The following is a 19,530-nucleotide window of genomic DNA, read 5'->3' on the forward strand; positions in this document are numbered from 1 at the left end:
CGCGCTTGAAAACAGTACCGACATCTCAAAAACGCGTTTTCGTTTGTCCCTCCAAGGCTCTCGTGGTTGTCCGTCGTTTTTATCGTTCCGGAGCCAAAACCAGAGTTCCGCCCTTGCGGAGGAGGTCACATCCCACAACAAACTCTCATCCTGGTCGGAAGCTCAGCTGTCAGAGTTCCTCATGCTGCTGCTTCGGCGTTCGGCAGTAGGTTTCGGCGGCGTGGCACGATGGGGAGCGCGCTGTTTGTGTTCCGGAGACTCTGCGGGCCAGTACCGGGATACTGTGCTGCTGCCCCGCACTGACTTCCCCATGAGAGTGAACGGGCCGAACCTCCTGGAGCGAGAGATCCAGATCCAGCAGGTAAGATCGTCAGAGTCAGATCGAGAAGCAGATCTCTGCCGGAGTCATTGTTGAGGTTGTTAAAACTGAAGATCTGTACTGAACGGTTCTGTTGTGTTATTTCATATCCGGAACGTCCCACTTTACCTGCATGTTCGTGTAAACTTTAGGACTCTGTCATTATGACATAAACAACACTTACAAAATAAAGCGTGATAGGATTGCAAGAATAAGTGTTTTATATGATCTTGCAAAACCACCAAGATCACCGGGTGAACAACATACGTGTCTTATATTTGGTTTTATTTGTAAATTGTTGTGTGCTTCCTAGAAATGTGGTTTCGATCAGCTGTACACATGGCAGAGAGAGAGAAAGGCCAAGAAGGAGTACTGTCTTCACGACGGACCACCCTATGCAAACGGGGACCCGCACGTGGGTCATGCTCTAAACAAGGTACCCCCTTGTCACATCCGTGGACAACCCTCACTTAAACTCCATGTAATCAAAATAAACTGTCAATCCTTCCTGCAGATTCTCAAAGACATCCGGAATCGCTTTGAGATGCTGCGAGGCAGACAGGTGCACTACGTTCCCGGCTGGGACTGCCATGGGCTGCCCATAGAGCTCAAAGCACTGGGAGACATGGGTACCAGCGAGCTGACCCCTCTGCAGATCAGACAGAAAGGTCAGTAGTTCAAAGATAGAATACAAGGATTATTTTAGAATAAATGCACAAAAAACACAGTCTGCAATTACTTCTTGTCTGTTTATGTTATTGTCCGTGTCTGTTTAGCGCGTGAGTTTGCAGAGAGAGCCATATCTAGGCAGCGTGCATCGTTCCAGCGCTGGGGTGTCATGGCTGATTGGGAGAATTGTTATTACACTTTTGATGGCAAATATGAAGCAGTCCAGCTTAACGTTTTCCAGGACATGCACGCCAAGGTGAGAGAGTCTCTTTCTGATGCATGTTTTCTCCAATTTGAATGATGCACATGTTCTGCGTCTATCAGCTTCGTCTAAGCAGCGTGTGTATTTGATACATTTTGAGTCTGTTTTACATTTTACATATTTTTACACTACAGTTCCAGTAATCCAAGTAATTTTTTACCTTTTTATCTGAGCATTTTTACATTTTATTTCACTTCTCTTCTTCTCTATTTGGTCTGTACAGGGTTTCATTTATCAGGATTATAAACCTGTATTCTGGTCACCGTCATCCAGGTAAAAGAAGTTCACTGTTTCCGCACATAAGGACTCTTAGTTGTTAATTTAGGCATATGGCTCATGTCAGGATATAGGATGTATTTTTGTGCTCTCTTTCCAGGACGGCACTTGCCGAAGCAGAGCTGGAGTATAATCCAGAACATGTGAGCCGTGCCGTGTATGTGACTTTCCCTCTGCTCAGCCTACCTCCCAAACTCGCTCCAAACGCAGGTGTGTGACACACACATTTCTTACAAGTACAGCATATAAATAACCTTGGCAGTTCCTGATGGAGGTGTCTGTGTTTCAGAAGGTTTGGGTCAGGTGTCTGCTCTTATATGGACCACTCAACCATGGACTATTCCAGCCAATCAAGCTGTTTGCTACATGCCCAAAACAAAGTTACTCTCACCCATTCCTTAGAATCTGTACGATGCACGTAATCTGATGTGCATGATCATCTGACCTTTTTTTCCTCAGATATTCTATAGTGAAAAGAGCTGATAATGAGCAGCTCTTCCTAGTGGCCACAGAGCGCATCGGCAGCCTAGCTTCTATACTGGGGACCAACCTGGAGAACTTGGCCACATTTGCAGGTAGATCCGGTGTTAATGGCCTGAAACGCTTTACAAGTTGACTTAAACTGTTCTAAGTTTCTCTCTTTCTCCAGGGTCAGATCTTGAAGGTGGAGTTTGCCAGCATCCCACAAATCCTTCAAAAGAAGTGCCTTTGTTGCCGGCTAATCACGTGACCATGACCAAAGGAACGGGTTTGGTGCACACAGCTCCCGCCCATGGCATGGAGGACTACAGCGTCGCCACGCACTTCAGTCTGCCTGTGGTATGTCATTGAAGCCTGTATTGACCAATCACATGCCAGTTTATTGGAATAGCAAGAATATGTTGCTTACATAATCTTAAATGCCATGTTACTCTTTTTAGGAGTGCATGGTTGATGAGGAGGGCAAGTTTACAGAACTTGCCGGAGCAGAACTGCAGAATAAGTCTGTGATGACCGAAGGAAGTGCAGCAGGTGAGGGAGAGTAAGAAAACTGAATGTGTTTCTAAGATTGATTAAAATGTTATATCACTAATAATGCTTTGGTGTGTTTGTGTGTATGTGACAGTGATCTCAATGCTGAAGGCAGCAGGAGCTGTTGTGAAAGAGGAAGATTGTGTCCACAGTTACCCGTATGACTGGAGGACCAAACTGCCGGTCGTCATCCGAGCCAGTAAACAGTGGTTCATTAATACTGCCAGTCTTAAAGACAAAGCTAAGGTCAGAGTCAACTGGTTGAATGTCACAAATATGTCAAGAACATGACTGTGAGTGTTGCCAGATCTGTGTAACAAAACCAGCCAAATGGGAAATCAAAATTTACCCAAAACTAGCCCTGTAACCCCAGCACAAATACCTAACATGCCAACTCTAAAATGTCTTCTTCTTAAAAATCACTGTATAGAAGTTATCTATCAGTTATAGTTTGTTTTTGTAATTAACTTCATCTTATCTTTAAAATGGCCGCTGATCAAAGAAACCATTCTACCTTTAAATCACAGAATATAAAACAACCTCCGGGAACAATTTAAAAGAATCCACATTTGGTGGGAAAAACCCGATATCTGGAATAAGGCAGAGTTTCTTTCTTATTACTGTAAAAATAATCAACAATATATTATTTAAATTGTGAAGCGTTAACTCAATTCAGATTTATGTCTATAATTCCACAATTTATACACAGCAGCTTTACAATTAATAAATGCATATTAGAAAGACATTAGGAATACATAAAATAATAAATAGTTTAGAATACATGGTATTATTGGATTTTCCTATTTATCATATGATGTACCTTGGTCAGACCAATTGTGAAAATAAATAAAATTAATAAGTCACCGTTATATTCGTAATGCTATTAAGCAAGAAAGTGTTTTAAATTGTTTATGAATATGAGCAATATTGATAGTAAAAATAATTCTGTGTAAGTTTATAATCGGTTTCAAAATAGAAAAATGACTTGATGATGACAACTATGTTACATTTAAAAAATTTCCAGAGACTATGAGTTGTTTATCTTAATAAATGACAGGTATCATATTAATATGCATAAGACTACTATAAAGTGCCATAGCATTATACTCGTGGCAGTAAATGGGCTTATTGACAGTGAGTGTGTGTTTTTATAGGCTGCTCTGCAGAAGGTGCGTGTGATACCAGAATCTGCGAGATCCAGTTTGTTGGCGATGTTGGACAGAAGGACATACTGGTGTATTTCTCGTCAGAGGAGCTGGGGCGTCCCCATCCCTGTGTTCTACCATAAAGAGACTGGAGAGCCACTTTTAAACAAGTACATACTACATTTGTATTGACTCAATTGCTCAAACACACTTATTAAAAGAACTAAGTTTAAGATCCCTTCCCTCTCTCTCAGACATTCTGTGACCCGCATCGCACAAGTTTTCTCTGAGAAAGGGAGTGACAGCTGGTGGGCGGAGCCGGTGGAAACATTTCTCACTCCGGAAGTTCTTAAAAATGTATGTTTATGCATTTAAGCCACAGAGTTAAGACTATACAAAGGATATATAGTGTTTTAATAAGGGTAAAATAAAATGACATCATGAAATCATACATGTACTTGTTAGAGTAAAGCGAGTGCAGCGTCAGATTACGTGCGGGGTGAAGATGTCCTGGATATCTGGTTTGACAGTGGGGTCTCTTGGGCCGCTGTTCTACCGGGTGAGTTCACTGTGTTTTGTCACATCGGAGATCTCTTGAGGTGGTGTGTTTAGTGCAGTTTAAATGAAAGATCGTAACTCGGCCTGTTTTTTAGAATCAGACCCACGTGCAGACTCGTACGTTGAGGGGAAAGATCAGATCGGCGGGTGGTTCCAGTCATCTCTGCTCACCAGTGTGGCGGTGCGGAATAAAGCTCCTTACAGGTGAGTTACACAAGTGTATTTAACACGCGCACATACAAAAGCATATTCATATGCACAAACATTTATTCACTTTCTGTGTGTTTTTAGAGCGCTAGTGGTCCATGGTTTTGCTGTTAGTGAAAAAGGAGAAAAAATGTCAAAGTCTATCGGGAACGTGATCGATCCAGATGTTGTTATTAATGGGGGGAAGGTGAGAAAAGACAGACCAGTGTTAAATGTATCAATACATGATCTAATGTGTAATATAATGGTCAAGATGATGTATATAGGGCCGCGTTTAATTACATACAGAATTGTAAATTTCCAAACCATTAATACATTTGTAGTATTCATCTGTTTCTCTGTTTCACTCATTCAAGGACTTGTCTGTCTCTCCTCCGTACGGTGCTGATGTTCTGAGATGGTGGGTTGCCGAGTCGAATGTGTTCTCTGAAATTCAGATCGGATCTAACTCACTAAACTCAGCAAAAGAAAGCATAAACAAGGTGTGTTTATTTGATTATTTGCTCAAATCAATTCTGGTTGAAGAACAAAAAAATTGGTGGTAAAAAACTCTAATCGGATCGAGATGAAATTCATGAGTACATGTTTTGTTGACTCTCCTTTTCCCTCCACTGGTCTACTCTCTCTAGTTGAGAAACACTCTTAGGTTTCTTCTGGGGAACCTCCAGGGCTTTGATCCTCGTTCTCAAGCTGTGGACCCCAAACAAATGCACTACATAGATCAGTATATGCTGCACCAGCTCAGAGAGTTCAGCATAAAGGTAAGACCATATCTGTACACAGGATGACAGTAAATCGCAAATAAAACATGTAAAAATAATCACATTTCGTGTATACACGCAGGATTAAAGAATGTTTGTGTGTTGTAGGTAACCGATGCTTACAGCGAGTTTGACAGCGGTCGTGCCATCCGAGTGCTACAAGCCTTCATCACCAGAGAATTATCGAACTTCTACTTTAGTATCATTAAAGACAGGTAACACTTCGTCCGGAGAATTCTGTATATTTTATGTCAATTTCAAAACACTTACTTCAGGCTTTTTTCCTGTTCTTTAAACACAATTAAGCCACACATTTACCCCAACCTCACTCTCTCTCTCAGATTATATTGTGATGCTGAGGACTCTATAGGTCGAAGGTCATGTCAGACGGTTCTAGAAGAGATCCTGGACGGAGTGACACGGTCTATCGCTCCTGTCCTCCCTCACCTGGCTGAGGAGGTGTACTCAAATGCAACCGGACATGACGGTACACTTTTTTTTACATCGGATAAATTAAATGTTGCTATTATTTTACATTCATTTAGACTCTTAAGTGGCTCAAGGGTTATTTTATTTTCAACTACTTCTCTTGTTTCTGTAGAGGGGGAGACTTTGTTTCGCAGCGGTTGGATAAAAACCAGCTCTGTGTGGCGACGACCGGGATTGGAGGAAGCGGTGGAGGGGGCGTGTGCTGTGCGAGATTCCTTCCTGTCATCAATTCCGGGATGTAACGCTGCCGAGTATGAACTCATCATTGCCATTGAGCCCGGCCTGTTCTTTGAGCTCATGGAGGTAAATCGTGACTATAATTAAAGTTCTAAAATAATAATAATAAATATATGAAAATGAGATTTTTATTTTGACTGAATAATAAACAAAAGATAATAAGCAAAGTGTTTTTCTTCTATAGTCTCTTCAAGAGGATCCCACCTCCACCTGCTCTCAGCTGACTGAACTCATGATGACCTCACGCACCACACTGACCAGCTCTCTGCCACGTGATTTACCATCAGATACGGTGACCAGTTCCGGAAAGTTCCTCATCAATCTGGAGGGTAATATGCTCTTTGCTTTCTTCTCCGAAAACTAAAATGAAGATGACGTTAACATTTGTAGATCCGTGACTTAATTTATTGTGTAAGAAACCAGAACTGTCCACTCTTAGCAGGTGGTTTGTTTTTGGTCGTAACTGTTTCTCTGTGTGTTCTCAAGGCGGTATGATTCAAGAGGAGAGCGCATACAGCATAGCCGCGATGCCCACCTCTCTCTCACGCTGTCCGAGATGTCGACGCTACACATCAGACGAGCCCGACTGCCTCTGCCCACGATGTCAGACTGTGCTGGAGAATGCCAAGTAAACTTGACTGTTGCCGTGACGACCGCTCACCCACTGGCCTATAACCTCCTTTGGTGATAATTGCAAAATTGCCGCAAGGGCTACGATGGACTGACAGGAAGCTGCTAATGTAAAATGCAAAAAGTTAACAGAAGCTGTGGGTGGAGCATGCCTCTCAGGGGTCAGAAGAGATGGACTGTTAGAAATTAAAGAGAAATTGGAAAGAGAAGCCAAATAAACGACACTCGGCCGAGCCAATATTCACATACACTTGGATGTTTGTTAAGCTGACGAATCCAAATGTATATGATTAAATGGAAAGGGCTTATTTTTGAATCAATGCTCTTTTTGAGGTTAAAGCCAGTGGATTTAACGGATATGTTGGAAAGTAAAATTTACGTGTTATATATCTATATGTGTGGTGAGTGAGGGGTTTTGCTGAACACGTCTTACTTTATTGGCTATAAATTCACATTCTGTGAAGGACATGTTTTTATTTAATGCGTCATTTGAATTGACTTTGTAATGTACTGTCAGTGGGATTCATTTGTGAAAAACAACCAGAACAATTTTGTGTGAATCATTAATTCAATTATTCTTACATAAAATACAGTTTATGCAAGAATAATTTTTCCAAACTGTTTAAACAAATTGATTCTATTTGTTCCATGAATGAGGCTGAATGTCAATTTTAGTTTTTCTGTTTACGTGTACATGGTGCTTCATTGCATCGCATGTATAAGCCAATAAAGATATCAATATGCATATATATGTTATATGTATATATATATATATGTTATATATGTATATAATTATACATATGGTTTTAAATATTCATGATTTACATGTTTACCATTTGGTAGATGCCTTTATACCAAGTGTGTATTCAAGACTTGTTTGAGAAGTAACACGCTTCATTTTTACACTTTTAGTTTAAAGGGATAGTTCACCCAAAAATGAAAATTCTGTATTAATTTACTCACCCTCAAGTTGTCCCAAATGTGTATAAATGAGATTTCTGATGCACCCTTAACTACCAACGTAGGAAGAATTATTGTATCTTTTTTTTGTTCTGTTGAACATTAAATTTGATATTTTGAATTTAGGAAAATAAACAGTTCTGGAGGACTTTTGACTGCTATTTTAATTGTAGTCAATGGTGCCACAGAAATCTAAGTTGCTTACATTCTTCCAATATCTTTCTTTGTGTTTAATAGAACAAAGAAATGTATAAAAGTTTGAAACAACTTGAGGTACATGACAGAAAGTTCTTCCAAAACAGTTCACTTACAAAACAGCAAACTCTTGAAAACTACTCGTGTTTATATTTGGTATCATGGTTAAATTGTATCACATGGGCAGCCACAATGCACCAACTAGTACAGGACTGCTTGAAAACTAGTGAAAATGGATCTTCAGTCTGAACTTGTGATGAAACAAAGTTGTACATTTAAAATAAAAAGCATCAACAAGACACATATTAGACACTTATTTGGCAGAGTAAATGAGAAACATCATTGTTAACATAGAAGTCAAAATAGAAGAATATATCTCTCCCATATGGCGTTCATACACTGTAATGTTTTGATGATATAGGACAATATTCAGTTAAGGCTTCTTTGTAAAGCCCAGACTTTATAATAACATGTAAATTAGTTAACATGATATCATTGTTTTACTTCTATTAACACTCTCAGATGGTGACCCAAGGCTCTTAATCCCTGACTGCATCTCATTGGAAGATCCAATGTGCACAGCATTCTGGGATGTGAGATCTAGATATTCTAGTGTCTAGGTGTTATGTTGGTGATTGTTGGGAGGAGAAATTAAATCCTTCTAAGATTACTGATGAAGACGATTTTTCAGGTTTGAGTAAAACCCGGAACAGATTTAGCATCTGGATTATAAAAGTATTCTCATTCTTTCTAGTCTTGCACATCTGTTTATTAGGGCTCGTTCTGTAAAGAGTCCACAGCCTCCAGCAGGTGGAGGGCAAGGCTGTACTGTGCGTGGTTTTCAGGTAGCATTTCGATGACTTTGTTGATGAGTTGGCCGCTTTGAGACAGAGGTACCGAGGGGCAACGGAGCTCACTGGGGTCCTGACAAACATAACAAGGGTGAGTTAAAGACTTCCAGAGTCTTGAGAACAGTGTAAATGTTAGGGTGTCTTCTTACCATAGCTTTTAGCCAGGTGCAGAGGGTGGGTGGCAGACGGGCCAGCAGCTCCATGTTAGGTTTGGTCTGTGTCTGTGAGTGGAGCAGAGAGAAGGAGAGTCTCTGACCCATCAACACCAAGAGCTGAGAGCCTAAAACATCCTTGTCCTGAACTTCCATCATCACCTGAGGGACAACAGAAAAATAAACGACCGAACGAACAAACATGTTATGAATAAAAGAGAACAAACTAATTAAAGATCCAAGACAGAATAGCTCTCCACACCTTTTACTCTTGAAAGGAGATTAAATGCATTGTGTGTCTGTTACCTCCTCTGCTCGCAGGTCCAGGCCCTGGTTGTAGAGTTCGCATACCAGGTGTCTGCGCAGAATGTCAGTATTGACCTGCAGTAGAGACGAGAGCTCCATACACACAGAGGGCCACATGTCTTCAGTGCTACTGTGTCTGACTCCATTCTCCTCAGCTTCTGCCAGAGCCTTTACCCAGCTTGTTAATACAGACATCAGAAACTACACACAAAAACATATTACTGTTAGTTCGAGACCCAGAATTTCTCTGAGGCCAGTTGCATAAACAACGGTAACTAAATTAAGATTGTGTCTTAAAGGACCATTGTGAACTTTTTTTAGCGGCGAGGTTGCGTATTGCAACCAACGGCTCACTCCACCCCTCCCTTTCAAACCACTATGGAGGCTGAAAGAGGATGAAGAAGATGTCACTTTTTCACTTCTTTCCCGAATGAGATAACGCATTTATGAAAATCGATAGAGTAGTTCGAGAGAAGACCCGGCGCGCTGTATATAGATATACTCATTTTGACCAACAAATTCAATTAGACCAATCTACCTTATTATGTAACTGACTTAAAGAATTTATAACCATTCTTGAAAAAAGTGAGAAGACTAACATGTATGATTCATCTAAGGTGTTTATCCAACTGGCCCCTGGCATCCATTAATTACATTATGTGGCTTAAACCATGTCACTGTCATTCTCACCTCTTGTCTAAGAGCTACCAGGTTGGGGTCCGTGTCTCCACTAGGCAACAGCTGAATGGAGGTCAGATCTCTGAAAAATGCATTCTTACCCTGTTGATAGAAAATTTTGAAGTACAAATGAGCACAAATCTGCAGGTTGTTATTAGTTCATTTGTTTTTTACAGATTTTCATTAGAGCCGTCAAACGATTAACTTAGTCGCCATTTATCGCACCCTGAAAAAAGGTTTGTGTTTAGATGATATACAGCCGCGGAACAAATTAAGTTTTTAATTCAGCATTTCTAGATGTTTTGTGGCTATTTCAGTTCAGTGTTTCTGAACCTCAGGAATGACAAAGTCATCCAACAGCAATGTGCAAGACTGACAGCATGACAAGACAAAAATTTGGGTTATCACATAAAAAATACTTTTCATAAATACATGTACAAATATTGTTGTATTGCTTAAGTGAATATGAGCTTGTTTTCTTTGCAGTTGAGTATTCAAGAATAAATACAGAGCATCTTTTCTTTTTATTTTGACCCGTTCATTTTCTGCATATAAATGCAAATAAAAACAATATATTTCTTTTAAATTTGATAGAACTGTTGTTAGTTTTTCATAGCATGAGTAAAAATGATCCTTTTACATAAACAAATATCTACATTTTTAAATCAGAAAAGCGTCCTTTAAAATGGTCTCTTAATTTTTCATCGGCTGTATGTCTGTGTACTGTGCATATTAATTTTGTATTTATAAAAACATACACATACATGCATTTATTTAAGTACATATAAAAATGAATAAACGTTTGTAAATAATTTATTGGTAAAAATAAATAAATACATGTAAACATTTTCCTAAATATATATACACATGTATGTGTGTGTTTTTGTGTTTATAGATACAAAATTAATATGCACAGTACATAGACATATATTATGAAAAAACAAACGTTTATTCTAGACTGATCATTTGACAGTCCTAATTTCTATACATAGTAAATAACTTATACTATACTTAGACTTATAATAGAGTTCCGTCAATACAAATTTGACTGAATTTGCTTCACCAAAATGAAGATCACACTTCTTACATTATCCAAAATTAATAAATTATTCATTTTGATGTTTAAGTGTGTTTGTAAATTTGTACCTTGCTGTCAAACAGGCTAAGGGGTTTCAAACGCAGGGAGAAAGTCATGGCTGCGTGCAACAGAGATGCTAACACGCAGTGATGCTGCACGAGCGGATAGTGAAGAGATCGCTGATCCATCGCCAACTCCACTATAGAGACCGGACCCTCCGCGGCGCTCCATACTTCCTCCACACACACGTCTGGAGCAGACACTTCCTCCACTCCAGAGTCCGCCTGCAAAATCAGAATTGTTCTATTTAATTTCCATTTAATGCAATGCAACAAATTGTAGCATGAGCAGGTGGAAAACGATAGACATATTTCTGCCCATGCATCCTTTGTTTGATCAATCCTTACTCGGGAGAAAAAAGGAAAAGAAGGGAGAAAAGAGGAAGACGAGACCTCCATCAGAACCTGAAGTAACTGCACGCAGGAGCCCAGGAAACTCCTTAGAGCTGCGTCTCCCATTCCGACATCCTAAACACACATACATTATTCCCAATGACCAAAAAGAACAAAATGTATTTCTTTGTTTTCTGCTGTGTATTTCTTACCCGTCTGCAAAGTCGATCTTTGGGTGCTTTCCCCACCTGATAACACAAATACACAGTCAATCAATGTTTCCTGTGCTAAAAACCAAGACACGTACACACGCACCTTTTCCATTAGGAAGGCAGCTGCTGAAAATCGTTTCACAATGAACGTGTGCCACATCATAGCGGAAATACCTGAGACACACAAAAATTAATTAATAATTAATTAATTAATAATATTTTTCAATAGTATTCCACTCTAATAGTAAACTCATTAAACTTATGGTTAACATGCCATTAAGCGATGTCTCTTACCCAGCTGGATGTGAGGATTGGTGATCATCTTCAAAAACTCCACAGACCACTCTAAATATTGCCCCACCTGCAAAGACAAAGAGAGATTGAGAAAGCAAATTCTCTGAAGAGTTCTCTGTGATTGGCTGATATTTCTATACCATTGTCACTGTGTTCATCCATACCTCTGGGTCTTTGTTCCACTGGACCACATGTTCCCAGCTACAGTGAGCAAACAGCACATCAGGAGACAGTGAGTTTGGGAATCGCTGACAGACGCACTCCAGCAGTTCTGAAATAACACCAAATGTGTTTAAACACAAGGCACACACTTAAATATAAACAATCTAACGTCACATGATCAGTAATAATTGGTTACCCTCCAGTCTCTCATCCCCTCCTCGTTGTGACAGCTGTTCTGTAGATGGATTCTCCACCCTCCGCTGTAAAATATCCTTCAAGGATTCTGGACACACACCCTGCCTGAAGATCAACTTGGACACACAATCTGCTACACCTCCTACGAGAGACATTAATTGTAAATATTGAGATATCTAACCCTAATTTGACAGAGAGCAGAACTGTGTGTGCATCTTGCCTACCTCTGCCACTTTCTGAAAGTGTTTTGACCGAGCAGCGTGAAGCAGCGCCCCCTGCAGAGCCCTGAGGGGGTGGCAGACAGAGCAACGTCTGCAAAGCAAGGACATCCTCCAGCTGCTTTATACATACCACCCACTTTTCCAGCTCCAGAGACACACACTCCCACTCCTCCTGAAACTGAAGAATTGTTTGAATCCATATTTATGGACCGACAGATGCTATATATGTTTTCAGTACTGACCCTAGAATGAATCCACGACTTCTATCAATTGAGCTAAAGTAACAATGTTGATGCAACTTAATCAAGCACGCAAACTCACTTTGCTCTGTGCCAGTCTGGCGATGGCACTTTTGGCTACATGATAAGCGACCAGAGCTGCCAGTAGCGCAGCACCCGAGCTCTCAGAGTGAAGACACGCTGTGCGCACCTGCTGCCACCAGGGGGAGACGGCCTGCCCGTCCCATGACTCATCAACTGCTCCTGTCACACAGGAATATGAACTTTAAAAACATTATTATGACATATACATTTAAGAAAGTAAATGTCATTGAAGACCTTTCATTGAGCTTATAGTGAAGAGTAGAGTGTGCAAGTTCGAGACGGCATCCAAACACTTCAGAACCTCCTTTTCTTTGTTCAGCCAAACTGTCAAAAGCAAAGACTGCAGGAGAGAGGCAAAGAAAAGGAGAGGGAGAGAGAGAAATGCACACATATCTGAGATCTTTGAAAAACAAATCAAATGTTTCAGTTCTGCACATCAATATATCGATATATATAAAATATTCATTTTTTTTTCCTTTTTATATTTTCATCACTGCTTCTCTCCACTTTTTTCTTACCAGCAGCTGTTGAGGACTGATGCCGCTCTCCTGTAAAGTCTCACACACTCTCTGTAAAGGACTCTGACCCGAAAGACAACCCCAAAAGAGAAAACTACCTGTAAACACAAACATCACACAGACACTCGGATCTTTCATGCCGCTCACAGGATGAATACCAAATGTAAAACAATAAACAAAAAAGAAAAGCAGACATTTATGACGTATAAAAAGCTGTTATACCCAGTTGGGTCCAGTCCGTATCGGGCTGTTTGATCACTCTCAGCTCTCCGTCGACCCACTCCAACTGAGACAGGAATGTTCGGACAGGCAACGGCCCAGCGGAGTCTTGAGCGAATGAAACGCAGGGCCGTGAGTTTATCTCTGTGTATTGCTTCAAGACTGGGCTGATTCGAGCAAGATCTTCTTCAATGCCGGACACGGACAGCTGCAGAGAGGAGAACAATTGAAAATCTATCATAATTGACTCCCTATAATGTCACTCCAAAAGTAAAATAAAAAAATAAGATGTTAGTATACTGCTCTTTTTCTTATACTGAAAGTTAACGGGGACCAGAGACAGTTGTGGTCACCATTCACTTGCATTGCATGGAAAATATCAGGTTCCTTCTTTTGTGAATGAAAATCATATTGGTCTGAACTGACATGACGGTAAGTATATGATGACAAATGTTATATTTTTGGGTGAACTGTTTATTTTAAAAGATAGTGAATCTATGTGTTTCTCACATGTTCGGTCTCAGAAGGTGAAGTATCTGGTGTGTGCAGTAGTTGGACATCTGTATAAAGCTGAAGCAGTTTGAGTTGTGATGAACAGAACTGCACCAAAGACTCGTCTGTTGCCTCAGGATCTGATCCAAAAAGAAAAACAGATAAAAATGGATCAACTTAAATATAACAAACAAACCACACCCAGTGAGAACTGAGGGCATTACCTTGTTCTTTCAGGCTGGCCAATAGTGCACGAGTAACGTTGGTCAAACAGGACACTGGTGCATTCTTATTAGACAGCAAAGACTCCAAGGCCTGTCAATCACATACTTTCCTTAATCTATATGTCAACAACACAATGTTGGAGCACAGGTATGTGTGATTGTGAGTTTTACTAACCTGTTTTTTAATAGCTGGATGTTTAATATCCAGTAACACACTTTGTGCTTCGCTCTCGAGCAGAGCTAAGAATCAAACATCAAGTCACACAAAACTGGTTAATATTTCAAAAGAAAGAAACATTCATCAATGTTGCTGCATATGGATGACCACTCATGAATATTAATAAGGCAGTTCTGACCTGGCTCCACCTCTCTGCTCCTCAATAAAGAGGTGAGTCGCTTCAGCAAGTGCATGTCTTTGGCACGCTCGCTCTTCTTATCACTGACAAACACATGGAACACATGGATCTGTATTATGTGCATGTGTGTTAATGAATATTTATACAGCATGCGTGTGTGTCTATACCTAAGTGCCAGGTGGAATGGTATGGTGATGGCTCTCAGAACTCCATTACAAGGGTCAAACAGACACATCTGCTGCGTGTGTATCTGCCAGCCCTGACTGGTTACACTATTCACACCCATTAACCTGTGACCTGCGTAGAGTAGCCTGAAAAAAAGAGAGAATAAATATGTATTTTCAGATTGTAAGAGTGTATGTGATGTATAGCAGAGTTTGAGTGTGTATTTCTACCTGCATTGTTTGCCCACAGTAAAAGCCCCCACTCGTGGTCCATGCTGAGTTCCCCACACCTCTAAAATACCCCTGCGCGGGGCATAAATCACAAGAAACTGGGCATGGCGGCGGGGCATAGAGGGAGACGTTGCTGTTTCTCTTTCTCCGCGTGCTTCTGACACCTGCACCCACCCAAGCTGAGCGTCACGATAACCTTAAAGCACAACATAACACAGACACAATATTATTTCTCACAGAACGCCCAGCAAATGTCAGATCGCGATTTATTAGTAATTTATCTGAGAATATCCGTGTAGGAAACACGTCTTTCTCTCTTTCACCTTTCCACATCCTGATAGCGATGCTCCGTGCCACATCCAGCAGCGTGACTCTGCCAAAGTCATCTGTGACTGCAGCCATAGTGTTACATGGAGAGAGGCAAATCGACTCGCCATGCCGACGAGAATCTGGAAGACCAAACCTGATGAAAAAATGATGTGCTGTGAATTGTAGTCAATAAGCACAATACAGACAAATATGTAAAGTAATGGGAGGAAGCACGCCCATATATAGACTTACCGAACAGGAAGGGGAGTGGCCGGCTCTACCTTTGGTTTCTGTTTCTGCACTGATTCCTCCTCGTTTTTACTCTTCCACCCCAACCAACCGCTGAAGAGAAGGAAAACAGCGACATAGAGTGAGTAAACTGAGCTTAAGGACAGATGGCTAGTGCTGATACAAGTCAAGAGACAGACCTGGCAGCATTGAAAAGAGCTGATGTGAGTTTACTGGCCACTGCCAGAGCCACATGAGAGAGGAGAGGCTGAGAACTGCCCTGAAAGTGAGAGAGAGATAAATTATACAAGAAAACTGGTCATGAACTCTTTCAAACAGAAAGAGAGAGATTGTGTGTCTACCTCAATAGCGTAGTAGAAGCCTGTATATGGCCCTCCTCCCACTGTAATATACTGACTCATAGCAGGAGGGCTTCCTTTAACCGAAGCTTGAAATCCACCCAGGACAGAGGCGTTTTTCATCTGATCGAATACACTTAAAGTGGACATGCCTAAGAGAGATAGACATTATCTGATATTAACAATTCTCCGACTGTGATTTTACATTTAAGGCTTTAGGATTCAATAAGCCTTTCGTACCTATGCTGGTGTGGTCTGTAATTGTGTCCATGTCCTGTAGGCCAAACTTCTTATAGGCCAATGGTGGAGGCTGGATGACATCGCTTCCTGCTGCTGCAGCTAAACGCCAATGCAACAGAGACAAAGAGCAAAGTGTAACAACATACAAGACATAAAAGACAAAATAAATAAAGTGAGAGAAAAGGTGCTAATGATGTGTCTTAGAGCACGTATTACTTTAAAACCAAACAGTCATATCACACATGTCCTCTTACCTCTGGCGACCTGGTTTCTGCAGGCACGTAAAGACTGGAAAAGACTAAACCCATCCACGGTGACCAGGGCTGCTCTGTATAAAATACTCAGCTCCTCATGCTGATAGAATGAAAGGCAGATAGATACTTCAGAAGCAAATCAGAACACAGAAATATCAAACACAAACATGAGTGAACGAGATTTTGTTTTCATCACACGTGTCTATGTTCTGGTACCTGTTCCGTTACTCCAGGATGTCGTGGAATCTCATAGGTGCGACATTTGAGACGGAGCACTGGATCTTCATGCAACAGCTGAGCCAACAGGAGAACACCACTCTATATACACAAACACACACACACTGTCTAAAACCAGTACACTATCTGTATGTCTCAAAGTTTGATTATGTACAACATATAAAAAAAAAAATATATATTAATGTATAGCTGGTAAGGTTGTAAGTCAGAAATTATAACAGTACCTCTGTGTAGAAACGGACATAACCTGAGCTGAATCCAACCACGATACACGTCCAATCAGGCCGGCCTGTGGAACTCCTGAACACAAACAAAAACTCATTAAACACAAAACATGTACAGTATGTGAAAGACTTGATCGAAGTCAAAGTTCTAGGAAGGCCAACATGTACCTACCTCTTTTGGCTGGCCAGTGGAATACAAATAATGCTACTGATACGTTCCCTGGAGAAAAAAAACATTGAGAAACAAAAGTAAACGGACAGTGGATATAACACGTTGTTTTTTCTCCCTTTTATCTTAATTGATCACAATCGGTAATTATTAAACACACATAAACTACAAACTCTCTTAAGCAACTTCAAAACAATGCTTTCCTTTAGCATCACTAGTTTCTATTATCCATCATTACAACATATGATCCTGAGGGATCACATCCCTTTATTTCATTTTCTAAAAAAGCCGTCTAGAGTTGACCCGCACTTCTCCTTCTTCCATCTCTCACCCTTCGTCAACACTCAGTGTTCCGCTCCAGCTCACGGCGAGGGTCATTTCCTCATGTCCACTTTCATCCGTCCGCCACTTAGCTGTCAATCAATCAATCGTCATATAAGTCAAACTAATGAATAATACACCTCCACTAAAAATGATATTACCAGAAAACAGTACTGTATGTGTGTACCGGAGAGAAAAGCGGCTTTATGCTCTCCAGCGATGACTAGCAGATCTGAGCAAGGGGAAAGCGACAGCACACAGTCCTGCAGCCAAGAGGTGTCCTGTTGCTGCTGTGCTTCCTCTTCAGTCTTGGATGAAAAAACACATAATTGCAACGTTTTGTATGATTGAAAGTTCTTTATTCACTGAAAATCATTCTGAATGACGTAGCTCTTGAATTAAAGAGCTAAAAAAGCTACATTTGGTTATAAAATGATAACCGATTGCATTTTTTCTATTGTGTTTCACAATAAAAAAAACAGCGCATGAGTTCAGGTAAACATGCAGCAAGTAAATGTCAGAATTCCTTTAAAACAAACCTGCGTTCCATCCTCTGTCCTTTCAGGATTCTCCCAGGAGCCCCAGTCTGAGTCATCCCACGTTAACTCGTTTTCTAGAGACAGACAGAGAGAGATGGTTGGAGAAGCTATGAATAATATGGTCAGGGAGGATAAACCTTATGTCACTTCATGCCTCTACATTCTCTAATTTTTTATTCTCTGTACGCTGCAAAGTGCACAGAAAATGGTTAAGGGTGCTGACTCACCGTCTGTGAATCAATCCTATGAATGAATCTTACATAATAATTTAATAATAAACATAATTTACAAGCCATTATTACAGCTTTCTATTCTCTCATTATTTATCTTCGTTTCGTCCGGGTTGTCACTTAGACAGTCATGTGTTTCAGGACACTTCTGCAGGATGACTCATTCACCAAGGGCAAACATACCTCCCTTCCTCCCTCTTACTTGCTCTACTCCCTCTTTCTCTCACTCTGCAGAAAGTCATTCTCTCCATTACATTTTGATTATCCACTTTTATTAACATACTTTTCGCCGGATTTTATTGTTTTTAATGTTATCTGTTTGTATTTTTACTCTAACCCTAGTACTCCACCACCTTCCTCTTACAAAAACCTTATAAATCACTTGCACTTACAGTCTCTTAGTTTTGCTTATGAATATTATTCTACATCATCTCTAAGAACCAATATTAAACCACCCTTCTTAAAAAAACAATGGTCTATGTGGAACTCTAACGTTAATGGGAATGTGTTGAGTTCTGTTGGTGGGATGCTATCTGTTATTTCTGTTATATCAGTTAGTAATGATTCGGAACCAACACCGCAGTGCAGAAAAACATCAACAAACTGATCCAAACCAAAACACACGTACTGACAACAGCTGTACCTGCTTTCGTTTTGTCCCCCTCCGGATTTGCGTTGTCTCGTTTGGGGAACAGAAAGTCTCGCACCTGTCTGAGGTCCTGGACCCGGCCGAAATCCAGCAGACAGCAGGACATGATTCGGGCGGAACCAGACCCTTAAACGTAGGTTACTGCAACATAAACTCGCTTACAGGGACTGAATCCGTCGCTTTGTGCGTTTATAAGTCTGTCGGTGAGGTTGCCGATGGAATTAAATGAGTTCTGGACCCAGACGGGTCAGTAGATCCAGCTGAGGTGTCAGTATGTTGTTTTTGCTGTGAGTTCGGGATGACACATACAGATCGGCTGCAGGCACGCGATGAGCGTTGCTGCCCCCTGCTGACGCGGAGGACATGCACATTTTTATCAAATTCTGCTTTACGTCCTTTTTTTGTTTTGTTAATTTGATATTTTGTTAACTATTTGTTCTTTTATTGTTTTTTATAGAAGTACATGTCTACTGCAAAGCACTTTGTAACAATGGTTTAAAAACATTTTTGTTTCGTGATAAATGTCAAAACGAACGCTGACGTCAGTGCACGTTAAGAACGGTTTTAATTTCTTTTAAATTGTTAAATCTTCTGCAGCGTCTTTCTTATCTAAGACAGATATTGGATCAGATTGTTACTCTCGGAAGCATTAGACGAAAAATGAGGTAGTGTAGCATCTAATACTGGGTGCCATTTTCAGAAATCTATGTGTCAGTGCTCAAATGGATAACTAAGTTCACCCAAACAATGTAGATTCTGTTAAAATTACTCACCTTGTAGTTGTTTCATATGGACGATTGTTTACAACCAACAGTTCTGAGGCACCATTGACTACCATAGAAGGAAAACTGAATTTTCATGTTTGGGTGAACTATCCCTTTAACATTTCAAGAACACAGTTGTAAAGTAAATGTATTAATGGAATATGTTCACCACAAGAAAATT

The 19,530-nt window shown here is 40.5% G+C and overlaps 2 protein-coding genes across 4 annotated transcripts; one reads left to right on the top strand and one right to left on the bottom strand.

The window, feature by feature from the left end:
• Window positions 1–98: 98 nt before the first annotated feature.
• iars2 (isoleucyl-tRNA synthetase 2, mitochondrial) lies at window positions 99–7,350 on the top strand. The gene is made up of 23 exons (XM_056768803.1): window positions 99–361; window positions 672–794; window positions 873–1,026; window positions 1,135–1,283; window positions 1,513–1,562; window positions 1,666–1,775; window positions 1,855–1,945; window positions 2,025–2,140; window positions 2,215–2,384; window positions 2,486–2,576; window positions 2,671–2,822; window positions 3,731–3,891; window positions 3,976–4,078; window positions 4,187–4,280; window positions 4,375–4,483; window positions 4,571–4,673; window positions 4,843–4,968; window positions 5,116–5,247; window positions 5,356–5,462; window positions 5,589–5,734; window positions 5,849–6,039; window positions 6,158–6,302; window positions 6,460–7,350. Exons 1-23 carry the CDS (start codon window positions 182–184, stop codon window positions 6,603–6,605), a joined length of 2,949 nt encoding a protein of 982 aa, XP_056624781.1. The 5' UTR covers window positions 99–181; the 3' UTR covers window positions 6,606–7,350.
• A 536-nt stretch (window positions 7,351–7,886) lies between these two features.
• Window positions 7,887–18,710, bottom strand: rab3gap2 (RAB3 GTPase activating protein subunit 2 (non-catalytic)). Of its 3 annotated transcripts, none has more exons than XM_056768802.1 (35): window positions 18,580–18,710; window positions 17,707–17,780; window positions 17,355–17,475; window positions 17,178–17,259; window positions 16,850–16,897; window positions 16,678–16,753; window positions 16,433–16,534; window positions 16,217–16,316; window positions 15,963–16,061; window positions 15,726–15,874; window positions 15,564–15,643; window positions 15,388–15,477; window positions 15,150–15,289; window positions 14,827–15,022; window positions 14,599–14,742; window positions 14,432–14,514; window positions 14,251–14,315; window positions 14,076–14,166; window positions 13,870–13,991; window positions 13,363–13,567; window positions 13,141–13,238; window positions 12,857–12,962; window positions 12,621–12,781; window positions 12,303–12,477; window positions 12,080–12,220; window positions 11,886–11,992; window positions 11,722–11,788; window positions 11,531–11,601; window positions 11,428–11,463; window positions 11,288–11,350; window positions 10,892–11,107; window positions 9,758–9,847; window positions 9,068–9,268; window positions 8,759–8,923; window positions 7,887–8,682 (listed from the first exon to the last, which is right to left on the bottom strand). In XM_056768802.1, the coding sequence occupies exons 1-35, from the start codon at window positions 18,689–18,691 to the stop codon at window positions 8,530–8,532; spliced, it is 4,029 nt and encodes a 1,342-aa protein (XP_056624780.1). In that variant the 5' UTR covers window positions 18,692–18,710; the 3' UTR covers window positions 7,887–8,529. The 3 variants fall into 3 exon arrangements, with proteins under 3 accessions (XP_056624780.1, XP_056624778.1, XP_056624777.1); XM_056768800.1 differs by having other exon boundaries at window positions 11,276–11,350; XM_056768799.1 differs by having other exon boundaries at window positions 11,231–11,350.
• Window positions 18,711–19,530: the final 820 nt, after the last annotated feature.

Source organism: Triplophysa dalaica, chromosome 15 (assembly GCF_015846415.1).
Source record: "Triplophysa dalaica isolate WHDGS20190420 chromosome 15, ASM1584641v1, whole genome shotgun sequence".
Taxonomy (NCBI): Eukaryota; Metazoa; Chordata; class Actinopteri; order Cypriniformes; family Nemacheilidae; genus Triplophysa; species Triplophysa dalaica.

Excerpts from the sequence above, each read along its gene's own strand:
- iars2 (XM_056768803.1), top strand. The coding sequence starts at position 182 with ATGCTGCTGCTTCGGCGTTCGGCAGTAGGTTTCGGCGGCGTGGCACGA. Across the intron at positions 1,563-1,665 it reads TTCTGGTCACCGTCATCCAG|GACGGCACTTGCCGAAGCAG; the intron begins GTAAAAGAAGTT and ends CTCTCTTTCCAG. Across the intron at positions 2,823-3,730 it reads GTCTTAAAGACAAAGCTAAG|GCTGCTCTGCAGAAGGTGCG; the intron begins GTCAGAGTCAAC and ends GTGTTTTTATAG.
- rab3gap2 (XM_056768799.1), bottom strand. The coding sequence starts at position 18,691 with ATGTCCTGCTGTCTGCTGGATTTCGGCCGGGTCCAGGACCTCAGACAG. Across the intron at positions 14,743-14,826 it reads ACTGTGGGCAAACAATGCAG|GCTACTCTACGCAGGTCACA; the intron begins GTAGAAATACAC and ends TCTTTTTTTCAG. Across the intron at positions 8,683-8,758 it reads GCACCTGGCTAAAAGCTATG|GACCCCAGTGAGCTCCGTTG; the intron begins GTAAGAAGACAC and ends TATGTTTGTCAG.